The sequence below is a fragment of the Nicotiana tomentosiformis genome, chromosome 6, assembly GCF_000390325.3.
Source record: "Nicotiana tomentosiformis chromosome 6, ASM39032v3, whole genome shotgun sequence".
NCBI lineage: Eukaryota > Viridiplantae > Streptophyta > Magnoliopsida > Solanales > Solanaceae > Nicotiana > Nicotiana tomentosiformis.
In genome coordinates, this window is record NC_090817.1 from 98,986,575 (window position 1) to 99,011,082 (window position 24,508).

The following is a 24,508-nucleotide window of genomic DNA, read 5'->3' on the forward strand; positions in this document are numbered from 1 at the left end:
GCCAAGTATTAGTTGTCTGCATCAAGGTCTTCCACGTACTCCGGCAAGTGATAGATCCTTTGGATGACCTCTTTGGAGAAGTCCACTTTTTTCTTCCGGACTGTACAGTCATGATCTTCATGTTCCGGGTAGTTCGCGTAGAACTCCCGAACAACCATTAAATTTTCCTCGTTAGGTTCTTCGAAGAACACCCTCATTCCTCGCCTGACCAATTCCTCATACACTCTGGGACAATCATTTTGGAGAGACCCAATATCGATTCCCCTTTCCGGTATGGGCTTTTTGCCTATTTTTCTATTAAATCGTTGTTGGGCTTCCCATGAGATAAACTTATTCTGATCATATGGACGAGCGAATGCAGAAGCTCGCGACCTAGATCTGCCCGCTTGACCACCGGTGGAGACACTTGCAGTTTTTTGTTTCTTGGAGGGAGCCTTTGCACCTGAAACAACCCGCCAAATATAAGCAAATAAATCACTCGGCGGACCAAGAAAAGCTACTCAGACTTCACCCTCACACTTGATCACAAAATTATACTCTCAACCTCATTGTGGCATTTACCCAAACACTTAACATGCACAATTGTTCCTAACCCCCCACAAATCAAATTTGAGCCCTAGGTAAACTACATACAAACCAATTTCATTGCTTAACAACTATATTTTCAGTCTCCATGGTGAAACTCAATCCTCACCCCACAAGAAAAAGAAAAAGAGCGAGAAAGAAAAAGAAAAAGGAAGAACTACAAAAGAAAGAAGAAGAAGAAAAACATGGACAAAATAAAGTTAAATACCTGAAGGAGAAAGTGGAAGAAGCAGAAATGAGACACGGATGAACAGTGTCACAGCAGCGCCGAAATGGCCCCACAATCACCGTCCGGCCATGAAAAACCACCGGACCAGGGCCAAAAGGAGCGTCTACTAAAGGTGCACACAACCATCCAAACATCGTCCCAAAACAAACCCGGAATTGCTACAAATCTGCAACACAATAATGCAAGCATTGTAGTAGTTCATCGCCTAAGCGCTTCAACAATTTCACAGGCCGTTTCTGGGACGAATTATAAAATTCCACGTCATGGAGAATTTCCCCGTCATCAGGCGCACATCATAACAAAATTTCAGACATTTCCACCATGGGAAACGCCTCCTCTGCTCTGAAAATTGACGGGGAATCAGAACTGGTTGGGAATGGAGTTTCAGGCGTAAAATTGCATCAAACTCACTGCAAATCGCTTCCTACTGAAGTGGAGAACACAACCAAGGCGTCATTTGGCCATGGGTATCATCAATTCTCCTGTAAGATCACAAATCTAACTGAGACACAAGGTACTCGACAAAATGACAAAGTCATGGCTAACCAAAATCCAGAAATTCCAATGGAGTTGGGAGACATAAAAGCAAACACTAATCCATCCACAACATACGCTACAAGATTGCTCGCGCATCAAACAACTCAAAATCCATCAAAAACAACGCTTAAACCTATTGAGCTAATACATGGTGAGCCTACTGTCATATTTACTACGGAAGAACTTAGGCAGTTTACTGTCGAAGAAGGTTTACACCAGGCCCTAGTATTAAAATTCTCCTTTGAACGACTGGACATGCAAGAACTTCGAAAGCTTCTACCGAAACTTTTTGTAACTAAAGGACGCAGCTTGATCGGATGGTTGGCAAGACGACACATACTTATCAGATTTGATTTGTATGAAGATTATGTGGTAGCAGCTTCTAAAGTTGTTAATTATATGCTCGTTAATGGTGAGAACCATCAGTTTAGAGTTTTCCCTTGGACTCTTGGTTTTATTCCTAAGGAAGAAACATCTAGGGCCTTTGTTTGGATATCGCTGCCTAGTCTACCTCCGATGTTATTTGCCAAGAAATCTCTACTGTCAATTGCTTTAGCTGTTGGTAAACCAATAGCTATTAATAAAGCCACACAAGAAACATTGAGGCTTAGCACAGCAAGAATTAAAGTTGAGCTGGATCTACTGGACAAGAAACCAAATAGAGTAAGGATTCATTGTGTCTATGAAATAACTGGGCAGATTATTGAACAATATCAGGAAGTTGTGTATGATAGTTTGCCGCAATTTTGTTCGTATTGTAAACATCAAGGGCACGAAGAAAATAGCTGTCATTTGCTTCAACAAAAGCATGCTTTTACTGAAAGAGAAAATCCTTTGTATGAAGGCAAAATTGTTGAGAAGTATCAAGGAGATCTAAGGAATATGTTGGATGAAAAGAAGAAGGCTGTTGATGTGTTGTCTACTTCTAATGGTGGTGCTCCTATGACTGAGAAGAGGAGTGCAGATGGCATGACTATGTTATCACTGGCAGAAGTTGTTTCTCAGGAATTGAAGTATCTCCAAAGATCCTATGGGTGATCGACTTGCAGCTGGAGGTTCTAAGTGTTCAGTTAATGAACCTGGAATTCTTCAGCATAGGGTGATCGACAGTACAGAAGTTGGGAATGCACGAGCAACTAATGATAAGAAGTATACAGCAGTTGCAGTGTTTGAAAACCCGGAATTGAACCAGCAGAGGTAGGTTCAAACCTGGAAGCAAATGTTATAGTGAAATCACCTTATGGGAAAAATCTTTCTTCTGATTCAATTGTTCCAGTTGCTGAAGCCCTTGCTCGAGTTGCTCAAGACTTGAAGGCTGCAAACAATACAGTGGTCGATCGAGGTTTAGCTGGAACTTCTAACAGTTCAGCAATTGAACCTGCGCATCTTCAACAGATAATGGATGATAGTGCATTAGCTGCAGCTATTCGAGCAATCTTTGCTAAGAATAACGCAACAGTACCAGTGGCAGGACAAGGTAAAAAACCTGAAAAACTATAACTTCCTGAAGGCTCACATTTGGAGACTAATGTTGCAGTGAATGCAGATGGTACTCGACCTAGTGCTGGGAATTTCAAAACTACCGCTGCACATGCTGATCTACCTGACAAACCAGCATATTTATCAGCCCATTTTTCTGCTAATGTACACCACGCAGCCTCATCTACTGCTGGGGTTACTAAGGCTACTGATACAGCTAAAACAACAGTGGACTTAATACCTACTGGTGTGCAAGATGAGGGGAAAGAACTGGAAGGTGTAGCTGCTTTGGTTAGTGCAGCTGGTACGAAGGTTAAGGCAGTGTTTGAACAAGCTAAGCAGCATAAAAAACCAGCAGCTGATCAGGCAAAAGATAGGGCTTGGACAGTTGTAGATCGATCACCTAGCAAAAAAACTCTCCAGTTGTTAAAAATCAGATTATAGCACCAACGCAGACTGATGTTTCTAATTCTTTTGATGCATTAATCAATGAGCATGTACATGTCATGAAGGAGGCTGGAAAATTTTTGCAACAGGTGGATCATAATACAATGTCAAAATCTGGACAAATCAGTGTTTCAGGCAGTGGGAAACAACAGGAAACCTCAAAGAACTTGGGGGCTCGAGAGACTGTCTCACAGGAAATTGACACTGCCAAAGATCGCAATGCACCAGCAATTAAAACATCTACTGCAGCTGCTCCAACTTTACACATATCCAGTCCTGCTTTGGATGATTTTGGGAAGGGAGAGCAGCAGGTTGATCGTGATTCAACCTCAAAAAATAGGCAACCAAAGTCTCCAGGCAGTAGCAAACAACAACAATTTTCCAATAACACAGGTGGTCGAATAATTAGTTCGAAGGACATTGTTCCTGTTGGTGCGCCAAAGGCTAGGGTAGTCCAATTGTTTACTGCAACCACAATGTCCAGCACACCAAAGCTACATATTTCTAGTCCAGAAGTTGTAAAAATCATTAAAGACACTCAGATGTCTATGATGATGAGTTCAAATCCTATGATCAAGCAACCATTGGTCACTTTGCACACTTCGATTCATGATGTCCCTTCTCAATCGCTAGAATCATTTGGTGAGCATGGTGATGAATCCGGGCAGCTTCTACTGACCACTGGGAACGATTATGATGTGGTAAACAGAGGCGGATTTACGTGGAGGGGGTGGGGTACATGCACCCATGCTCTCCTCCCTAGGCTATGTATAAACAGTACAATTTTACAATTATCTATATAAATATGTTTGTGACCACCCATGCTCAATTGACTACCTTGGTGCATTGGTAAGTTGGTGCCCCTGTCTACCCCGAGGTTAAGGGCTCGATCCTCTATCCCTTCACCTTTTCTATATTAAGTTTTTTTTAAAGTTTCTGTTGGCTAAAAACATGGCCCACGTTTTTAGGAGGAATTTGAGTATATACTAATATATCAAGTCCAATACGGCTCACGTTTTAGGAGGAATTTGGCTATATACTAATATATTAAGTCCTTAATTCCTAAAAGCAACCTACACCACCTTCTGTCTCCCTCTCCTTTTCTATATATTTTCTTTTTTTAAGTTTCTTTTGACTAAAAACATGGCCCACGTTTTTAGGAGGAATTTGGGTATATAGTAATATATCAAATCCCTAATTCCTAAAAGTAAACTTCACAGTCTCTCTTCCTCTCAACTCTCTCTCTCTCTCGGCCCTAGCCTCTGTGAATGGATTCTTCAAGAAAGCAACATTTCTTCTCCATGACCACGTTCCTTTAAAATTCTCAGCCTCAGGTATCTAATTACTCTCTCCTTGCTCTGTATTTTAATTCTCTTGCTGCAGCTTTATTGAAGAACTTGCTCAAATCCAAATACAATTAAAGTGCCAAACATATATGCACAGAACTATAAATGCCTAATTTTTGTGCTATCACTTCTTTATATGTTGACTGACATGCTTTAATATGATTGATTTGAATTTAACAATTTATTTGAATTAAGATAGATTAAATAGAAGTGTAAATATTTAATTTTGTAGGAACGATCCATAAGATTGGATAGATTTCTCACGAAGCCGAAAAATGGTGAACCAAGTTCTAGTGCTAGTTGGTCATCCATGAGTTCACAAATCGCTCCGGAAGTTCAAAGAGAGACAAATCCTTCTCTGCTTTCAAATGTGGATAAAGTGCTTGATTTGAAATCTTTTGAACCGGATCCCAAAGAAAGAATGCCAATTTCGGATTACGGTCCTAATATTCGAGACGAAGTAAGGAGATATTATATAAACAAAGGGCCTTGTCAACCGATTGGTCATGCCTTTCCTAAAACTAAGATTGGGAGTAAAATGCGTCAATTTAGTCCCACTTGGTTTAAGGGACCATATTCTCAATGGTTGGAGTATAGCATAAAAGCAGATGCGGTATTTTGTTTGTGTTGTTATTTATTCAAGAATGAACTTGAAAGTCGTGGAAATGCAGGGGATGCATTTACAAAAGATGGTTTTAGGGGTTGGAACAAGGGTGTGGAAAGATTCAAAGCACATGTTGGTGAAGTAAATAGTATCCATCACAAATGCTTCAATAGGATGCTAGATTTGAAAAATCAACCGTCAGTCGATTCAATCTTCTTTTGATAAGCAAAGTGAAAAAGTAAAAGGTGATTACCGAATGCGCTTAAATGTCTCAATTGATGTGACGAGGTTTCTTTTAATTTCGGGATTTTCATTTCGTGGAAACGATGAAAGTGAAGAATCTGAATATAAAGGTGGCTTTCTTGAACTTTTGAAATGGCACGGGAATCGGCATCCGGATGTGGGAAGAGTAATATTACGCCATGCACCACAAAATGATATGATGATTTGTCCAACAATTCAAAAGGAGATTGTGGAGGCTTGTGCTAAAGAAACAACTAAAGCTATCATTGAATATTTGGATGGTGATTATTTTGCAATATTGGTTGATGAATCAAAGGATGTCTCACATAAGGAGCAAATGGCCTTAATTTTGCGATATGTCAACAAAAATGGAATGGTGATAGAGCGATTCTTGGGTATTAGTCCACGTGGATGATACTTCTTCCTCATCATTACAAAAAGCAATTTATTCTTTGCTTTTGGATTATTCATTAAGTAGATACAAGATACATGGACAAGGCTATGATAGAGCTAGTAATATGTAAGGAAAAATAAGTGGTCTCAAGTCTTTAATTTTGCAAGATACTCCCTCTGCATATTGTAATCATTGTTTTGTTCTTCAATTGCAACTAGCACTTGTAGCTCTTTCTAAAAAAGCATTCGGATGTGGATAATTTCTTTTATGTTGTTACTAATGTTTTGAATACTATTGGATCTTCATTTAAGCGCATGGAGTCACTTCGACAACATCAAGCAGATAAGTTGGAAGATTTTCTTAAATTTGGAGAAGCATATACGGGGCAAGGTTTGAATCAAGAACGTGGCTTCCAACGACCGGGTGATACTCGTTGGGAGTCTTATTTTAAAACTTTGGACAATTTGATGGTTTTATTTCCTTCAATTGTTAATGTGCTTAAAGATATGAAGCGTGACTGTCCATATCATCTTGATAGATTTGCAGCGGGAAATCTTTTAAGCCAGATTCAAGAATTTGGATTTATTTTTATGTTGCACTTGATGTTTAAGGTGTTATTATTTACATATGAATTGAACAAAGCTTTACAAAAGAAAGATCAAGATATTGTTAATGTTATGAGAATGCTTGACCTTGCAAAGAAACGATTGCAAATGATGAGAGAAACTGAATGGAACTCCTTGTTGGATGAGGTGTGCTCATTTTGTAGTAAATATGATATTCTAATTCCCAAAATGGATGAAGACTATACTCTAGGAAAGTCGAAGCGTAAGAGGTCCGAAGTTACATATTTACATCACTTTCGTGTGGAAGTGTTTTATACGGTTATTGATTTGGAATTTCAAGAGTTTAATGATCGTTTTGATGTTGTGACTACTGACTTACTACTTGGTATGGCCAGTTTGAATTCGGTTGATTCATTTGCTAATTTTGATAAGGACAGGATAATGAAGTTGGCAGATTATTATCCAAGTGAATTTGGTGACAACAAACTTCGAGAACTCGGTTTCCAACTTAATAGTTTCATCATCTATGCTCAAAAGTGTGATAGTAGATTTCTTAACCTGAAGGGGATTAAGGATTTTGCTAGAGTGATGATAGTGACAAAATTGGATCTTACTTGGCTACTTATTTATTTGCTTGTGAAGTTGACTTTGCTTATACCTGTTGCTACCGCAAGAGTGGAAAAAGCATTCTCATCAATAAAGTACATCAAAAATGATCTACGTAATAGGATGGATGATGATTTTCTCAATGATTGTTTAGTTTGCTATATAGAGCGTAAGATATTTAAAACTATAAGTAATGATGCTATTATTGACCGTTTTCAAAGTATGAAAACTCGTCGAGGACAATTGTAAAGTTAATGATGTTTCTTGTGAATATAATATTAATATAGTTTGCTCGTGAACTTGTTATCATCATAAATTTTATATAATCGAACCAAACATTTATCTTAAAAATAATGGCGCACCCATATTCTTAAAATCCTGGATACGCCTCTGGTGGTAAAAGAGGATATGATGGAGGAGAACAATGTGCAAATTGGCCAACATGACAATGCACAAGATCAAAGAGAGCTCATACATAGAGTGATGTTCCAAAGAAATTTGTGGGCTAATCAAGTTGAGGATGAAGAGGTTGATGATGAAGTTCTTTTTAAAGATAGTGATGTCAAGGTAAGTAAAGGCGGCGGCCCGCTTCCAGTGGATTGACCAGCAGGACAAGGTAAGAAAGATACTCAAACTTCTGCTACCAAACAATTTGGCAACCAAGAGAGTGTTTTTAAGCATTCAAGTAAGGCTAGGATTAGAGCAAATGATAGGGAAATCTTAGATACAATAGACAGTCTAACACCATACAAATTAGCATACCCAATAGATGCACAAGTGCATCAATCTTCAGGTACGAACATCAACAAAAATATTCAATATCAAGCCTCCACTATCAACACTAATATGAATGAAGGAGTTGTCATTAGGAAACTCCCAATGCGAGTTGCAAAGCAAAATGCAGCAGCCACAACCAGATCCACGACGTCCGACCGTTCCAGAAAGAAATGATGTATGTTGAACACATGTTGAAGAGGATTGATGAAGAAATGAGGAATTTTGAAGATTTATTGAAGATAGCTGAAGAGGATTCTAAGGAGTTACAATTTGAAGAACTCACAACTATCATAAATGAGGGGCAAGAATCCAATTTCTACTTTGTTTTATTTTATCATTTTCTAAGAATTATCATATGTAATATCATCATAGAGTGTGCTATAAACTCTATGATGATCATAGAGTACTTACTTCTTTCGAGTTCTTATTTTTTACATGCTTGCTAAAAGATGAGGTTGTTCATGCCTCAATAGGAATTGTAAAGTAAGGTCTAGCTCAGTATATGTTTGCTATTTGTCTTATGCCTTAGGGAAATATCCTAACGGCTATGAGATCATTCGCTCTCGTGATACTTTGCTGGCAGCCACATTCTCAGCATGAGGCTGCCATCATAAGGCGACGGAGGCGCAGAGGGATGATTATATAGCCTAGGCATAGAGGCAACACTACTGTAGCTTTTGCTCCCCTTACTTATACTATTCCTTTGTGGTTTTTATTTTATTATTAATAAAATAGCTACTGGTAAGACCGCCTAGTAGTATAATTTGCTAAAATAATGTGGAAGAAGCACACTTGAGGGAGGGGTGGTATGTGATTGGTTGCAAAGAGATATGGGGAAAGATTGGGGTGTATTAGGGGTTGTGTTAGGGAAAGATGAGAGAAAGGGGGAGAGATTAGAAGGGGGGTTGAGGGTTAAGCCAAAAATTAAAAGGGGAGAGCACTTACCTGTGTGCAGTCGAGTGCGCGGTCGTGCACGTATGGTAGTACACTAGTGCACATGCACGGTCATGTGCGTGGTCTACCCTTCAAGTACGCGGCCGCGTATGCCCTAGCGTTGCTGACGTCTTCATGTGCGCGACCAAATGTGTGAGGTACCCTTCCAGGTACGTGGTTGCATATATGTACACTCATAAGGAGCCTTTTAACAACCTCAATTCTGAACTTCCGCAATATATACCTTCCTGCACCCACCAAGTCATAATATACACTAACTTCTACCTACTCTACGCTACAAAAAAGAAACAAAAAGGAAAAGTTAAACTAGTAGAAGAGTTAGAGGTAGTTCTGAGTTATAGTCGTCAGCTTGACTCAACCGGGCATCCTCAACTGATTATGATGCTCGAGGATTGTTGAGCAAATCCTCCAGCAAGATATGGTTTTAGCCGGTACCCATTCACTTTGAAACTCTCTGTTTCGTCCATGTTGTGGATCTCAATCGCCCCGTATGGTGATACATGTCTCACCACATACAGTCACGTCCATCCAGACTTAAATTTTCCGGGGAATAATCTGAGTCTACTATTGTACAGTAATACATTTTTTCCTTCATGAAATTCATTCGGTTTAATCAGACGGTCATGCCATTTCTTCATTTTTTCCTTGAAAATTCGCGCATTCTCATATGCGTCCTATCTGAATTCCTCCAGCTCATTCACCTGTGATCTTCTGTGTTCACCTACAATATTAAGATCAAGATTAAGCAATTTAATTGCCCAATAAGCCTTATGCACTATCTCTACAGGTGTGTGACATGACTTTTCATACACCAACTTGAAGGGTGAAGTCCCTATGGTTGTTTTGAATGCTGTTTTATACGCCCATAGAGCTTCATCCAACTTTACTGACCAATCCTTTCTGGAATCACTAACCGTTTTTTCTAGAATTCTTTTGAGTTTACGGTTAGTTACTTCTACCTGCCCACTAGTTTGAGCATGATATAGGGTTCTTGTTTTATGAGTTACCCCGTATTTAGACAATATAGTGGCAAATTGTTTATTTATAAAATGTGACCCATTGTCACTGATGATGACTCGGGGGGTTCCAAAGCGGGTGAAAATATTCTTTCGAATAAATTCACATACTACCCGAGCATCTTTGGTCCTAGTGGGGATTGCCTCGACCCACTTAGAGACGTAGTCAACGGCCAATAGGATGTACTCATAGGAATACGATGGGAAGGGGCCCGTGAAGTCGATGCCCCAGACATAGAAGATTTCGCACACCAAAATGGAATTCAGAGGAATCTCGTCCTTTTTACTAATGTTACCTGTTTGTTGGCACTTGTCACATGAAACCACGTAAGATCTTGCATCCTTGTACAGAGATGGCCAGTAAAAGTCGGCCTCCATGACATTCGCTGCTATCCTATTTCATCCATAATGTCCTCCAGCTGCTCCATCATGACAATGGGACAAAATACATCCCATTTCCCCTTCTGGTATGCATATCCGAATTACACCATCTGCACATAATTTAAACAAAAAGGGGTCATTCCAGAAATAACTTTTTTACCTCGCTTTCTAGCTTCCTTTTTTGGTCAGAGGTCAAGTCGTGTGGTAGCCACCCACTAGCCAAAAAGTTAGCTATGTCGGGGAACCATGGCGATCTATCGGAGACCGCTCCAATAGAAAAAATCTGCTCATCTGGGAACTCTTCCTGAATGTCCACCGCTTCAACAGGTGGTTTCTCCAATCGCGACAGATGGTCAGCTACTTGATTTTTTGTGCCCTTCCTGTGTTTGATTTCTTGCAGCAACAATACCCACCGACTCAGATGCGGTTTGGATTCTTTCTTACTCGGAAAATACTTCAGTGCTGAGTGATCAGTATGAACTATTACCTTGCTTCCCACTAAATAGGTTCTGAACTTATCAAAAGCGAAGACCACTGCAAAGAACTCATTCTCCGTGGTAGCATAGTTTACCTGAGTATCATTCAAGGTCTGGCTTGCATAACATATGGGTCTAAATAGTTTATCTCTCCTTTCTTAGCACTGCTCCCACTTCCACATCACTGGCATCGCATATGATCTCAAACGGTTCGCTCCAATCATGATTCACTATTATGGGAGCACTCACTACCTTTTTCTTGATCAGTTTGAATGCTCTGAGGCACTCTACATCGAATACAAATTTCACATCTTTGGCAAGTAATGTTGTTAAGGCCTTGGTAATACTGGAGAAATTCTTGATGAACCTTCTATAAAACCATGCATGCCCCAAAACAACTTCTGATGCTCTTCACTAAAGTCGGTGATGGGAGCTTAGTTATCACATCTACTTTAGCTCTATCGACCTCAATACCTTCAGTTGTGACTTTATGGCCCACGACTATCCCCTCATTAACCATGAAGTGACATTTTTCCCAGTTGAGTACTAGGTGAGTGTCCTCACATCATTTCAGAACAAGTGCTAGATTCCTCAAGCAATCTCTGAAGTCATCTCCAAATAGAGTAAAGTCATCCATGAACACCTCGAGACACTTCCCATTCAAATCTGAAAAGATTTACATCATGCATCTATGAAATGTAGTTGGTGCGTTTCATAGTTCGAAAGGCATTCTCCGGTATGCAAAGATTCCGGAAGGGCAGGTAAAGGTGGTTTTCTCAACATCTTCGGGAGAAATGGGTATTTGTTTGTACCATGAATATCCATATAAGAAGCAGTAACATCCATGCCCTGCCACCTTCTCCAACATCTAATCAATGAAAGTAAGAGGGAAGTGATCCTTCCTTGTTGCATCATTTAGCCTTCGGTAGTCTATGCACATCTTCCAACCAGTAACTGTTCTGGTAGGAATCAGCTCGTTGTCCTCATTTTTCACCACCGTCATGCCCCCTTTTTTGGCACAACCTATACGGGGCGATCCATTGGCTGTCAGAGATGGAAAATATTATACATATGTCCAACAATTTGAGTATCTTTTTCCGCACCACCTTCTCAAGGTTTTTATTCAATTTACGATGGGACTGCACTACCGGTTTGCTCCCCTCTTCCAACAGGATCTTGTGCATACATATTGCAGGGTTGATTCCCAGAATGTCAACTATGTTCCAACCGATTGCATTTTTATGATTCCGCAGTAACTCCACGAGCATGTGTTCCTGTTCACCTGTCAAATCAGCAACAACAATCACAGGAAAATTGTTAGTCTCCAAAAAAACATATTTCAAATGTGTCGGGAGTACTTTCAATTCCAGCTTAAGCTTGGTCTTTTCTTTCTCGAATTCTTATTCGTCTACAACCTGGTTCTCATCTTCCAGTGCCTTAAATTCCTTCTTGATTTTAGGATCTTCATCCTCTGCTGTACTTGATTGACTATTGCATCTCTCTAATAAATCTGCCACCAGCTTGTGTTGTTTAGCTAACTCTCCCACTACATCAATTTTGAAACAAGCAAAGGCAGATGCCTCATCACACGAGTATTTCATTATTCTCTTCATTTGAAATATCATTTTTTTTAATTTCCCACTCGTAGCATGAGTTGACCCTCATATATATCAAGAATAGACTGTCCAGTGCAAAGGAATGGTCTCCCTAGGATTAGAGGTACCTCCTTATTCACTTTCATGTCTACTACAATGAAGTCTAATGGGAAGACAAATTTGTCCACCCTCACTAGAATGTCCTCAATTATGCCCTCTGGTATGATTATGGTCTGATCAGCCAGTTGCAAAGATACCGGCATATATTTGATCACTCCTAGTTCTTCTTCCAATTTCTTGAACACCGATAATGGAATCAAGTTAATGGATGCACCTGAGTCACATAAGGCATTGTCAAACTTTTCGCTCCCCAATGAGCAGGGTATAGTGAAACTGCCAGGATCCCCAAACTTTTGAAGAATTGTTTTTCGTAGAATGGCACTGTAGTGGGAATTGAGTTTGACCACTTTAGTTTCCTCGAGCTTCCTTTTACTTGAAAGGATTTCCTTCAAAAAATTTGCATAGGCTGGCACTTGGGTGAGCACCTCGGTGAACGGGATGTTCACATACAGTTGTTTCAGCATCTCCATGAATTTCCCAAAGCATTTATCTAGTTTCTCCCGCTTCATCTTTTGAGGAAAGGGTAACATTGGCATGTTCTTGCTTTCTTCAACTGCGCTGCTTAATTTCTGCCTAGCAACCTCCTTGCTGCTAATATCCTCCTTTGGTAGAGATTCACCAATTTTCTGTTCTTCTGCTATCTTGGTTGGTTTAATCCCTTTCTTAGCCCTTGGTTTTGCAATGGGCTTTGCTAATGTTTTCCCACTCCTGAGAGATATGACCTTGATCGTCTCTTTTGGATTCTTTTCAGTGTCTGTCGTTAACGTCCTTGAAGCTCTTTTTGATAACAATGATGCGAGATGCCCTATTTATCTTTCTAGATTCCGGATGGTTGTTCCTTGCTCCCGGATAGCGGTTCCTTGAGTCTCAAGTTTTTCATCTGATTTACTTATGAATTCCTTCATTAGATCTTCTAAACTTGAGTTATTGGGCTGTGGAGGCCGGTATGGTTGCCTCTGTTGGTTCTAGAAGCCAGGAGGTCCTTGCACTGATGCTCTCGGATTTTGCTGTTGCCATGATTTAAGATACCATTTGAAGAACTCCATGAGAGCCCTGGATGTCTCTGTCCCATATGAATTAAAATTACCACCTCCTTGGTAGTTTCCTCTGTTGAAATTCCCCAATGCCTTAACTTCTTCTTCTGCGGTGAAGGTTTGGCACTCATGAGTTGGATGTCCCAATCCACATATGTCACATCCCACCTGTGGTTGATTTTGCACCTGAGCTATCGTCAGTTGCTTGATGTCTTTAGCCATAGCTGTAATTTGGGGCTGCATTGCTATAGACGATTCTACTTGGTGCACCCCTGCTGATCTTCTTCGATCCCCTTGGTCAGTGGACCATTGTTTTGCGTCTTCATATAGTTCATTCAGAAGTGTGACAATCTCTTCTGGAGTTTTCTTTATCAGAGGACCTACAACCGCACTATTCAGCAATCTCCTTGATGGCGGGTTTAACCCGTCCTACAAATCTTAGAGTTGCATCCATTGCTCTATTCCATTATGAGGGAACCTCCGCAATAGCTCCTTAAATCTTTCCCATGCCTCGAACACTGTCTCCCCTTCACCTTGGCTAAAATTGTGAATCTCCTTCCTTATCCGTCTTAGCAGCACAGAAATATTTTTCTAAGAACTTGGTAGTCATCTCCTCCATGTACGGATTGACCCTGTGGGTAGACTTCTCAACCACTGTTTTGCATCATCCATAAGTGAGAAAGAAAATTCTCTGAGGTAGATGGAATCATGTGATGCTCCATTGTAGCAGAATGTGTTCATAATTTAGTCGAAGTCCATCAGATGGTTGTTGGGATCTTTATTGGGTTTACCTCTAAATATGCAGTTGTTCTGAATCGTCTGGATGACTCTCTGCTTGAGTTCAAAATTGTTGGCATCAATGGGTGGGGGCCTCACACTAGATTGTTGTTGGTAGTACACCGGTCTGGCATAATCTCCTAGAGACCTCCGAGGCCTGGGAGCTGCATTTTCAAATTCATCTTCGACCATGGTTCGGTTGAGATTGAACCTTCGATCCTCATCGACTGTTTCATCAGCAACTCTAAGAGCTGCTTCAACTGCTAACTGTGCATCCTGTTATTGAGTTGCCTCTCTCGCAGCTAGGTTCACGTCCTTATTGTTGTTTACCTTTGTATTTTGAGTCGAAGTCTGACCCAACAATGATCCGCTCGATTCTCTCTCCCTTCTCAACTACCGCATGTGCTTGTCTAATTCTGGATTGTATGGCACCAATTCCTTGGAAGAGGATCGAGTCATACACCATTGAACTTAACCTATTGTCTGCAAAAAGATAAGAAGAGTGTAAAAAGGCAAATAAAATAAAATTGTTCCTGAATTAGCACCGAAAATTATTTCAAACAATATTAATCGCCAATCCCCGGCAATGGCGCCAAAATTTGACGAGCGCAAAATTGGTGTATAAAATTTAGGCTCGCTACTCAAAGATAGTATAGTATTAAATCATCTCCATAGGGATTGGTTTAAATAATATTTTAATAAATCTTCAGCTTAAGACTATCTAGGAAAATAAACCTTTGATTTAAGTTATTACCGACTAATAATAAAAACTAAGATTATCGCTTGTGAGAAAATAATAGACATTTAGTGACTAAGTAGCAACGATTGAATATCAAGGTGAGAACTAAGGTTTGTGACAAGATATGTAATCAACTATTATTCTGGGTAACTCCATGCTAAGTTCACTCTTAACTTCTATTGACTCTTTCGATTTCAACAGATGATTATGCTATATTAAGGATTCAAATTTGTCTTCCGAATAAATGAGAGTTCCGTTAACCAACCTAATGACAGGTTCTATGAACATATGAAAAAATACATTGAATGAATGATCTTACGAAGAACATCTCTCGACTATTCTTCCAAATTGGGTCAATTAATAACTCTCCATGCTCTTTCGATTACCTATGAGAGGCGTAAAATCAACCCAAATAAGATAACACAATGTGAATTGCAGCAACACTTGTCTTTTGATTAAAGTAAACCACAATTGGCCTTGCCAGTCAATTAATAACTCATTCAACGAATTCAGGCAACTAACAGAAAGTAAACCCCAACAATAGTCAAATCACAATATCTGTCAATAGCCCTAAGAAAGATTACTCCATAGTAGAGAAGTTATTTATGACAAGAGTACTAGAAGAACAAGAAGATATTACAATTTCCAAAATCAAACAAACTTCGGTATTGAATGAATTGGATGAAGTATTTCGAATCTCCGTTGTTTCCTTGCCTTCTTCTCTCAAAAAGTTGCTCCCAAAATCCCCGGATACTTGTTTTGAGACAAGCTAGGCTTCATATAGGTCAACAAGGGCTGCCTCCAAATTTACAAAATAGGCTTGGGTAAAATTCCCGAAGATAGACGTGCGTAGACGCGCACTTGGAGGTGTGACCGCGCTCATGGCCGTGCACCTTTGGCAGAACACTGTGTCACTTGCGCGCTCCAGTGCGTGCTGGGGGTCACTCGTGCGCGGTCGCGCACCTGGGTTTTCCTCCTGCTCAACTCGTTTTCCTCCCACTAATTGCACTATTTGTCCATTGATCCCCTCTGTATCACCTACACTGAAAGACAACATATTAGACCCAAATCTGACCAAATCTCTATCGAATCAGCCAAAACAAAGACACAAAGTGGGCATAAATAATGTAACGACCCGGCCGGTTGTTTCGAGAGTTATAGCCCCGTTTTCTCCATTTCTACTTCTTTTTATGCTATTCAGCTATATTATGTTATATCGGGTTAGTTGATTCAGGTCCGGAAGGAACTCGGAGTGAAATGAGATACTTAGTCTCATAATTAAAAAATTAAGTTAGAAAAGTGGATCGGATATGGACCTATATGTAAACGATCTCGAATTCAAATTTTGATAATTCCAATAGCTCTGTATGGTGATTTTGGGCTTAGGAGCATGTCCGGAATATTATTTGGAGGTCCGTTAGAGGAATTAGGCTTGAAATGCCGAAAGTTTAATTTTTGAGAAGTTTGACCGGGGGGTTTTCTGATATCGGGGTCAAAATCCGATTATGAAAATCGGAATACCTCTGTTATGTCATTTATGACTTGTGTGCAAAATTTGAGGTCAATCGGACGTGATTTGATAGGTTCCGGAGTCGTTTGTAGAAATTAGAAATTTCAAAGTTCATTAGGCTTGAATTGGGGTGTAATTCATAGTTTTAGCATTGTTTGAGGTGATTTGAGGGTTCGACTAAGTCCGTATAATATTTTAGGACTTGTTGGTATGTTTGGTTGAGGTCCCGAGAGGTTCGGGTGAGTTTCAGATGGTTAACGGATTGGATTATAGACTTGGAACTCTGCTGGAATTTTTCTGATGCACCATCTAGTTTCCTTCATCGCGTTCGCGAGTGGAGCCTCGCATTCGCAAAGAGGAACTGAGAGGCTAGCAATATTTGCTCTTTGCATTCACGAAGAGAAGAACGCGTTCGCCAAAGGGTAGACTGGGTGTGAATCGCGAACGCGAGAGGTGTTACGCATTCGCGAAGAAGAGAGGAAGCAGCCGAGGACCCCAGGCAATTGGTCTACGCGTTCGCGTAGGGGGTGTCGCGTTCGCGTAGTGAGGGAGAAACGAAGCATCGTGTTCGCGATGGGTTGGACGTGTTCACGTAAAAGGCATTGAGGCAGAGGCATTTTGTGGTTCGCGAACGTGAGGGTGATATCGCGTTCGCGAAGGAGGAATTTGGACGGGAGTTATTTTGTGCTTCGCGAACGCGAGGCACTAACCGCGTTCGCGAAGAAGAAAAGTCTGGCCAGTGAGTTTTAAGTTCTCCCATTTTTAGTTTTTTGACGATTTGGAACTCGGATTTGAGGCGATTTTGTGTGATTTTCAGAGAAAACAACGGGGTAAGTATTCTTAACTCAATATTGGTTAAATTACCCGAATCCATGGTTGTTTTTATCATTTAATTGGTGAATTGAGTTGGAAAAATTTGAAAACCCTCTTGGTTTAAATTAAAGATTTGAGGGTCGAGTTGGGGTCGGATTTTGGTAAAATTGATATGGTTAGACTCGTGGTTGAATGTGCTTCCGGATTTTGTAATTTTTGTCTAGTTCCGAGGCGTGGGCCTCACGTGCGATTTTTGAGCTAATTTTTGAATTTTTATGGAAAATCATTATTTTCTTATGGGATTAATTTCAATGAATTTTATTAACTGAAACGAATTATTTATGACCAGATTCGAGGCGTTTGGAGACCAATTCACGAGGAAAGGACATTGCAGAATAAGAATTTCACGGCTTGAGGTAAGTAACGATTGTAAATCTAGTCCTGAGGGTACGAAACCCCAGATTTTTGTATCATTCTACTATTTTTAGTGACGCACATGCTAGGTGACGGGCGTGTAGGTGTGCACTGTTGGGGATTGTGACTTAGTCCGTCCCATAGCAACTGTAAAGTTGCATACTTTGTTGAAACTATATGATACTTATATGTTTTAGAAAGAGTTTCTGTAAATTGAGCTGAATGCCATGTTTGGGGCTTGCGCCAGTGCTATTTGGACCCTTAGGGGCTGTTTCTTACTATACTCTCATTGTTTTCGATTGAAAATCTATACTCAGTCATGTTTATACTTGTTTACCTCATAACTCAGTTTTATGACTCTATTTTGATGCATATAAATATTTTGGGCCGAATGTCCTGTTTTACTGAAATGCCCGAGTGGCTTGAGAGGTTTATGACTGAGTGAGGCCGAGGGCCTGATTTGTGAGGATGAGTGTGGATCGGGGCTTCCCGCCTACAGCATACTTTATTATTATAGCACGTGAGTTGTCCGTGCAGATTATAGCGCTTGGGCTAAAGGAGCCCCTCCGGAGTCTGTACACACCCCCAGTGAGTGCAGGTACCTACTGAGTGCGAGTGCCGAGTGTAGAGTGACTGGGAGGTATGAGTGATTATGAGGTATGCCCGAGTGACAAGAGTAATTGTGAGTATGCCCGAGTGGCACGAGTGACTGTGAGGTTTGCCCGAGGGGCTGTATATGAGTGATGTTTTGCCCGAGGGGCAATTTATGATTTCATTATTTTTGCTCACCTTTGCATTTTTCCTCTGTCTGAAAACTGTTAAAAAATATCTTTAAATGATTTTTACTGGAACTGGGTTAAACGAGATGTTTTGATTCAAATCCTGATTTTTAAAGGCATGTGGTATTTTACTGAGATTTCCCGATATGAATGTTATATGCTTTATTGCTCGTCACTACTGCTCAGTATTTATTTATTGTTGTTACTTACTGAGTTGGCGTACTCACGTTACTCCCTGCACCTTGTGTGCAGATTCAGGTGTAGCTAGACACGGTAGCGGTTATTGAGTGTTCTGGTTGCAGATTTTCTTGGAGATAGCAAGGTAGCTGTTTGGCGATCGCAGCCCCTGCTCTTCTCCCTCTTATCTTCCTCTAGTTGTATTTAGTTATTTTTCAGGCTGAGTTAGCCTTGATATTGTTAGACATTTTGTAGTAGATGCTCATGACTAGTGATACCCCGATATCGGGCTTTTTATTCCGCACTTTTATTTTGATTGGAACTCCTTTACGAAGGTTTTTATGTTAAATAACATTGAAATTATATTTGAAATGAAAATATCGGTTTGTTTTGGAAATGAGTCGGCTTGCCTAGTTTCAGGATAGGCGCCATCACGACAGGGGTTAGTTTGGGTCGTGATGGGTCTGAAATGAGTCGGCTTGCCTAGTTCCACGATAAGTAACCTTAAGCTCATTATAGTCATCTCAAGTTATTTTAAATCTAAAAATTATATTTTCTTTAAATATTTACGTAAAAACTTTCCGGAAAAAGATTCGGACTGCACATGCAAATCAAGAAATATCAAATGGAGCTAATAAAGATCTCAAAATATGAAAATAAAGGCTAGTACTCAAAATGATCTATCGAGTCATCACACTTACATCGCCATTCCATAGTTGTACATCAAACGATAGAAGGTAAAACTAATTTTTGTCAATGACTTTATGAACTCCAAAATCCAAAAGGATAGGCAGTGTGGACTTATTTTTCTTGTAATGGTCATCCTTATCCATTCTAAAATAAATTACAATAAAAATAGCATTAGTCATCACGTTATAATAAAGTTAAAGCATGCAGTATAAAATGCAAAAAAACCTACCTTACATCATGTTTAGCAGGAAGACCATCACAAAACTAATTTAAAAATTCATAGAAGAGTGAAGTATCATGTGGCCCCATGATAAAATCAGCTTCAAAAGTATATCTCTTATCAAAAATGGAAGTCAACTTCACTAAACTAGTTGCAGGTCATCAAAATAAAATATAAAGTAACGGCCTTACAGTGATATAAATACAGTTTAATAGGATAACAGAAAAATCACAATAGGTTTTTATACAAATCTACACACCAGCTGAGCCAAAGTTTGTCTCGTATGGGAAGCAATTCCATCGACCAGGACGCCGATTCCTGTGCAAAGGTAACAGTGTTGCATGATCAACTATAGCTGTTGGATGTATCACAATTTTTATTTCAGAAATTTGACTTAGAAGGTGCTCGTTGGACTCAAATTAAGATACATGTATTTCTCTAATTTTTTGTTCGGCATGAGGAAGAACATTACATTATATTCCATAAGGATCATTAGATAAACCCTCGGCTGTTTTGAGTGGTATCACACTTGGTACCTCTGTATCCATTTGTATTCCACAAGGATCATCAGATCTCAAATATGATTCCATGATAGGTATCTCACCAGGAAAATGTACTCCAATATCTTAACACAAAAAATAATATGAATACATAAATATTACTTATATACAACAATAAAAATAATAAATTGTAATTTTATCACAAATCATATATCTCAAAATTTGTAGGTCCTTCATTTCTAAAATCACCCCTTCCAGAATCTCCTCTGTAGAGGCCTTTAAGGTGTCTCCACTAAAATTACAATAGGGAACTCCAGCATCTGGCACGTTGGCAGACAACTTATTTGCAACACCTTTGCGATAAACAATAATGGAATACTTTAATACGTTATCTATCTGAATACAATATATGCAGCAATAATGAATACAGTGCATGTAGTTATACAATACGATGTTGAAATAAGTACATACAGCAGGACATGGTGAGGAAAAGTACATATATCAGAATTTTAGGAATATATAATATACAACATTTACTATATAAATACAGTAAATACAACATGAGATGATGAATGCACTACATACAGCAGGACATGCTGAGGACTTTACTATATATCAGGATATTGTGAATACAGTACATACAATATTTACTTTTTCAATATAGTACATACAACAGAAGTTGATGAATACAGTACATACAACAGGACACTATGAGTATAGGAAATACATCGGGACATTATGAATACAACTGATACAATATTTACTTTTTCAATACAGAACATACAACAGCATGATTAACAGAGTTTATTACTTTACATATATGAATACAGATTAAAATGATATAACCTCTGAAAACTCCCCAACAACTGTATTAGGTTGTATTTGAATGCCTGAATGGTCACGCATGTTATCCTAGGGTGACCTTTGAATACAACCATCATGTATCCGAGCAGGAGCTTCACTATCAAAACCCTACAAGTAAATACAATAGACGAAAATCATATAATGTATGTATTTGTATTTTAATACTATTGAGGTATATATATATGTGCTTTTATATACCTTTTCTGAATTTTGATTGGCAAAACTTTTTGAAATTATCATTGATCAATATTCATAGATCCATTAACTTGCCCTCGGTCTAATATTTAAATCATCCATTACAAACTGGTTAGCATATAGAATATCAGCTACTTTTTGAAAGAAATATGTAATAATTGGTTAACATAAATACGTAATAACAATACTTACAAATTTCTTGAATGAGTTTAGATCTTCCCTCAAGAAAGATAAATCATTAAATTTGGTAGAGTGGTATCTTTTTGTTCTACCTGTTATTTTGCCTTTGGCAAAACTGGCTTTTTAGTAGGTAAAACAGTTTCCTTATTTCCAGTCTTAGCAGGAGGAGGATTCTTGGCATGAGGATTTGCAAGAACAAGTGGTATTGGACTCTTTGAAGGTAAATGATCAATGAGCCGTTGTTTGTATTTTTTATGAGATAGTGATGTTGATGGAAAAATGCTTTGTTGATGTTTCTTATTCGCCTGAAGAGGGGGTGTAGAACTAAAGCCATCAGAATTATCTTCATTGTGGTCTGTATGAAGAGAAGTTTGTTCTATAACAGGGTAATCCGGAGGCACTTGAATAATTGCAAGCTCCCTAGCGGTCGGATGTATGTTGATGTATTTCAACTGAAAATAGGATGATATACAATATCAAGTTGTATGGAAAATATACAGTAATCATGTATGTATGAGTCAACATGTAAAGCTCTATGTATGTGTATATTGAAACTGTATAATGTATGTTGATATATTTATATATATGTGTAGTCATGTATATCACTGTGTAATGTATTCAACAATATGCATATTGATATATATCAATGTATTTACATAAAGAAATATATATTGTATGTAATATCAGTCAGGTCAATAAAAATAAATTACCGGGTTTTCCTCATCATTAAACACGCCATTTATCAAATATGACAAAAAGTGGTTGGTTGTCAGTAGACTTCCAATTAAGTATTCTGAGAATTTGATTATCAACTCGTAGTGCAATCTTGGGGTCGACTTTTGAAAATCACTCGTAGAACCATATTTGCATAGCAAGAGGCATATCAGCAATCCTATGATACTTCTTCTGAGAATCCATCTTCTGACTAACAGATCTAACAAAGGCAGTGATGCTTTCTTACTCCATGGGTAATCACAATATCTCCCACTCTCGACCAAGTCAAAATACTTTCTTGAAATAGATGTGCAATTCTTCTCACCGGAGAATATGTATGTATGAAATATAACAATGCTATTTTCACATTTTTAGCTACCCGAAAATATGTCTCCACAAGCCTGTTAGGCTTCTTTGTATCAAAAGTAAAATCTGCTTCATCACCAACACAATTTAATCCAGTAACTACAAATCCCTAAGTGAAAAGCATAATATTGTATCATTTACATGTATGAGAAATACGTCAAGAGAACTTTCTTCCAACTCTCGCACCATGAAGCACCTGAAAAATTGTGCTTGAACGTCACAATGTTTCATACGAAGGAATACACCAAAACAGGTTTGACCAAAGAGTTTGTATTGTTGAGTACTATATTTTTCTCTGAGGTTAGAGATTATGTCAGTTTTAGTGTAGCTACATATGTTCGGCGATGTTGTAGGAGGGTGTTTAACAAAGAATTATAAATCTTGCATACAAACACAACAAAAGTAAATACAGGCTTGAATCATGAGATATTAGTTATAGTACTTTTAGTGTATATTCGACATAGGTAGTTTCTGACTTCAAATACAGATAAATACAACTATATTTAGATATAATATTTTTAGAGTATTCAAAATTCAGTACAGACAAAATACAGGCTTGAATCATGAGAATTTTGATACAATATTTTCAGTGTATTCAAAATAGGTGGTTTCAAAATTCAAATACAAATAAATACAATTATATACACAATAAAAAAACCTATACGAAATAAATTCAATGTATGAAGAAAAAAACAAAAATCTTCAAATGTATAATGTATAAAAAAAAATCAAAAAATGGAGACTCTGTATATGTAAAACTGACAGATTATGAAATACATAAAATACATGTATGCAATAATTAAAAAACATATACATCTCCTTCTCCTTCTGTGTTTTCGAGTTATCTAGCGATGTATTTTCCCTTGTTCCCGGAAGCAACATCGCTAATTTTTTTTTCTCATTTCCACATTTATGTTGTGCAACAAAACTTTAGAAACATCAACAATTGTCGCTCTTTTGGTAGATTTCGCACCTTCAACTTGTTTCATGGGGTCATTGCGTAGTTTGGTTCGCCTCTTGGCTTCCATGGCAGATACAAAGCCTGCAAATACAGCTTTCTCTAGAGTGATGCGCAAATCAAAAAATGACCCATCAAAATTGAGGGCGGTAGTGGGTATACCTCGTGTAACCCTCTTCGGAGTGCTTAAGTCAGCCATTAAAGTCGAAAATTAATCTTTCTTTTGAAAACTCTAATAATGACTGAAATTGAATAGATAGTAATTAGAAAAAGAAAAATGACAGAGAAATAAAAAAAACTACCCAAAAGTTTTACCTATTTGTGAGAAACCACGATTTTTAGGAGCAAAAATAAATCACGCCTTAACGGTAGAATACATAATAAATATGTATGTTGCTATAAAATATAAGAGGTGGCTATAAATAATAATATTTTTAAAGTGTTTTGATTTATAATAAATATGGTGTAATATTTAGCTATAGTATGTAAAATTTCCTAACATATACCCAGAAGCCAGAAGAGAACAAGTCTGAAATTGTTTCGTGAGAAGTTTACAAATAGCCATTTTTAACAGTACTATTTAAAAATAAGTCACACTTTTAAAGTTAATTGAATTTTAGCCATTTTTCAGGTGTAAATAATATATAAATAAAATATCCGTAACGTTAAAAAGCGAAAGCATCAGAGATCCGCTTTTGCATCTCTTCTATTTTTTTCGAACTCCAGGTTAGTATACTGAACTTCAATTAATATCTCTTTAAATTCCAGGATTATGTACTGAAATTCGAAGTTGAAGAACAAATTATGGAAGCAACTGAACGATGACTCACTTTCCGACTAACTCTTTATTGAACCCGATTCTATCTTATAAAGTAAGCACTGGCTCTTTTTTTAACTAATCTGAAACTGGCCAGCCCCCGTAAGTTTTACAAGAAGAATTGTTTATGTACAGTAGGCCCAATGAATTTTACTTGACACAATTAACACACTTTAGCATAATTCCCACTCACTTTGACTTAAAAATATGTTCATTTCTGACAAACGAACTGAAGCCACATCCATACAGTCAAACAACACTTGAATTTTGTATAGAAAAATTCATATTTGAAAGCTTCCATCCATAACTAGAGATCTTTGGTTCCAATTCTGGATAGGTTTTCAGCAAATCTATGTATAAATAAACATATAAAGGAATGTCACAGCAAATTATATCTCCTAGTTGC

The 24,508-nt window shown here is 38.4% G+C and overlaps 2 protein-coding genes across 2 annotated transcripts; both read left to right on the forward strand.

Annotated features, from left to right (window-relative positions):
• The first annotated feature begins 654 nt into the window (after nucleotides 1–654).
• LOC104118774 (uncharacterized) lies at nucleotides 655–4,095 on the forward strand. Its single transcript, XM_009630129.4, has 2 exons — nucleotides 655–2,828; nucleotides 2,898–4,095. Exon 1 carries the CDS (start codon nucleotides 1,136–1,138, stop codon nucleotides 2,387–2,389), a length of 1,254 nt encoding a protein of 417 aa, XP_009628424.2. The 5' UTR covers nucleotides 655–1,135; the 3' UTR covers nucleotides 2,390–2,828; nucleotides 2,898–4,095.
• A 2,083-nt stretch (nucleotides 4,096–6,178) lies between these two features.
• On the forward strand, nucleotides 6,179–7,285 carry LOC104118777 (uncharacterized). Its single transcript, XM_009630132.1, has one exon. The coding sequence runs from the start codon at nucleotides 6,179–6,181 to the stop codon at nucleotides 7,283–7,285; it is 1,107 nt and encodes a 368-aa protein (XP_009628427.1).
• Nucleotides 7,286–24,508: the final 17,223 nt, after the last annotated feature.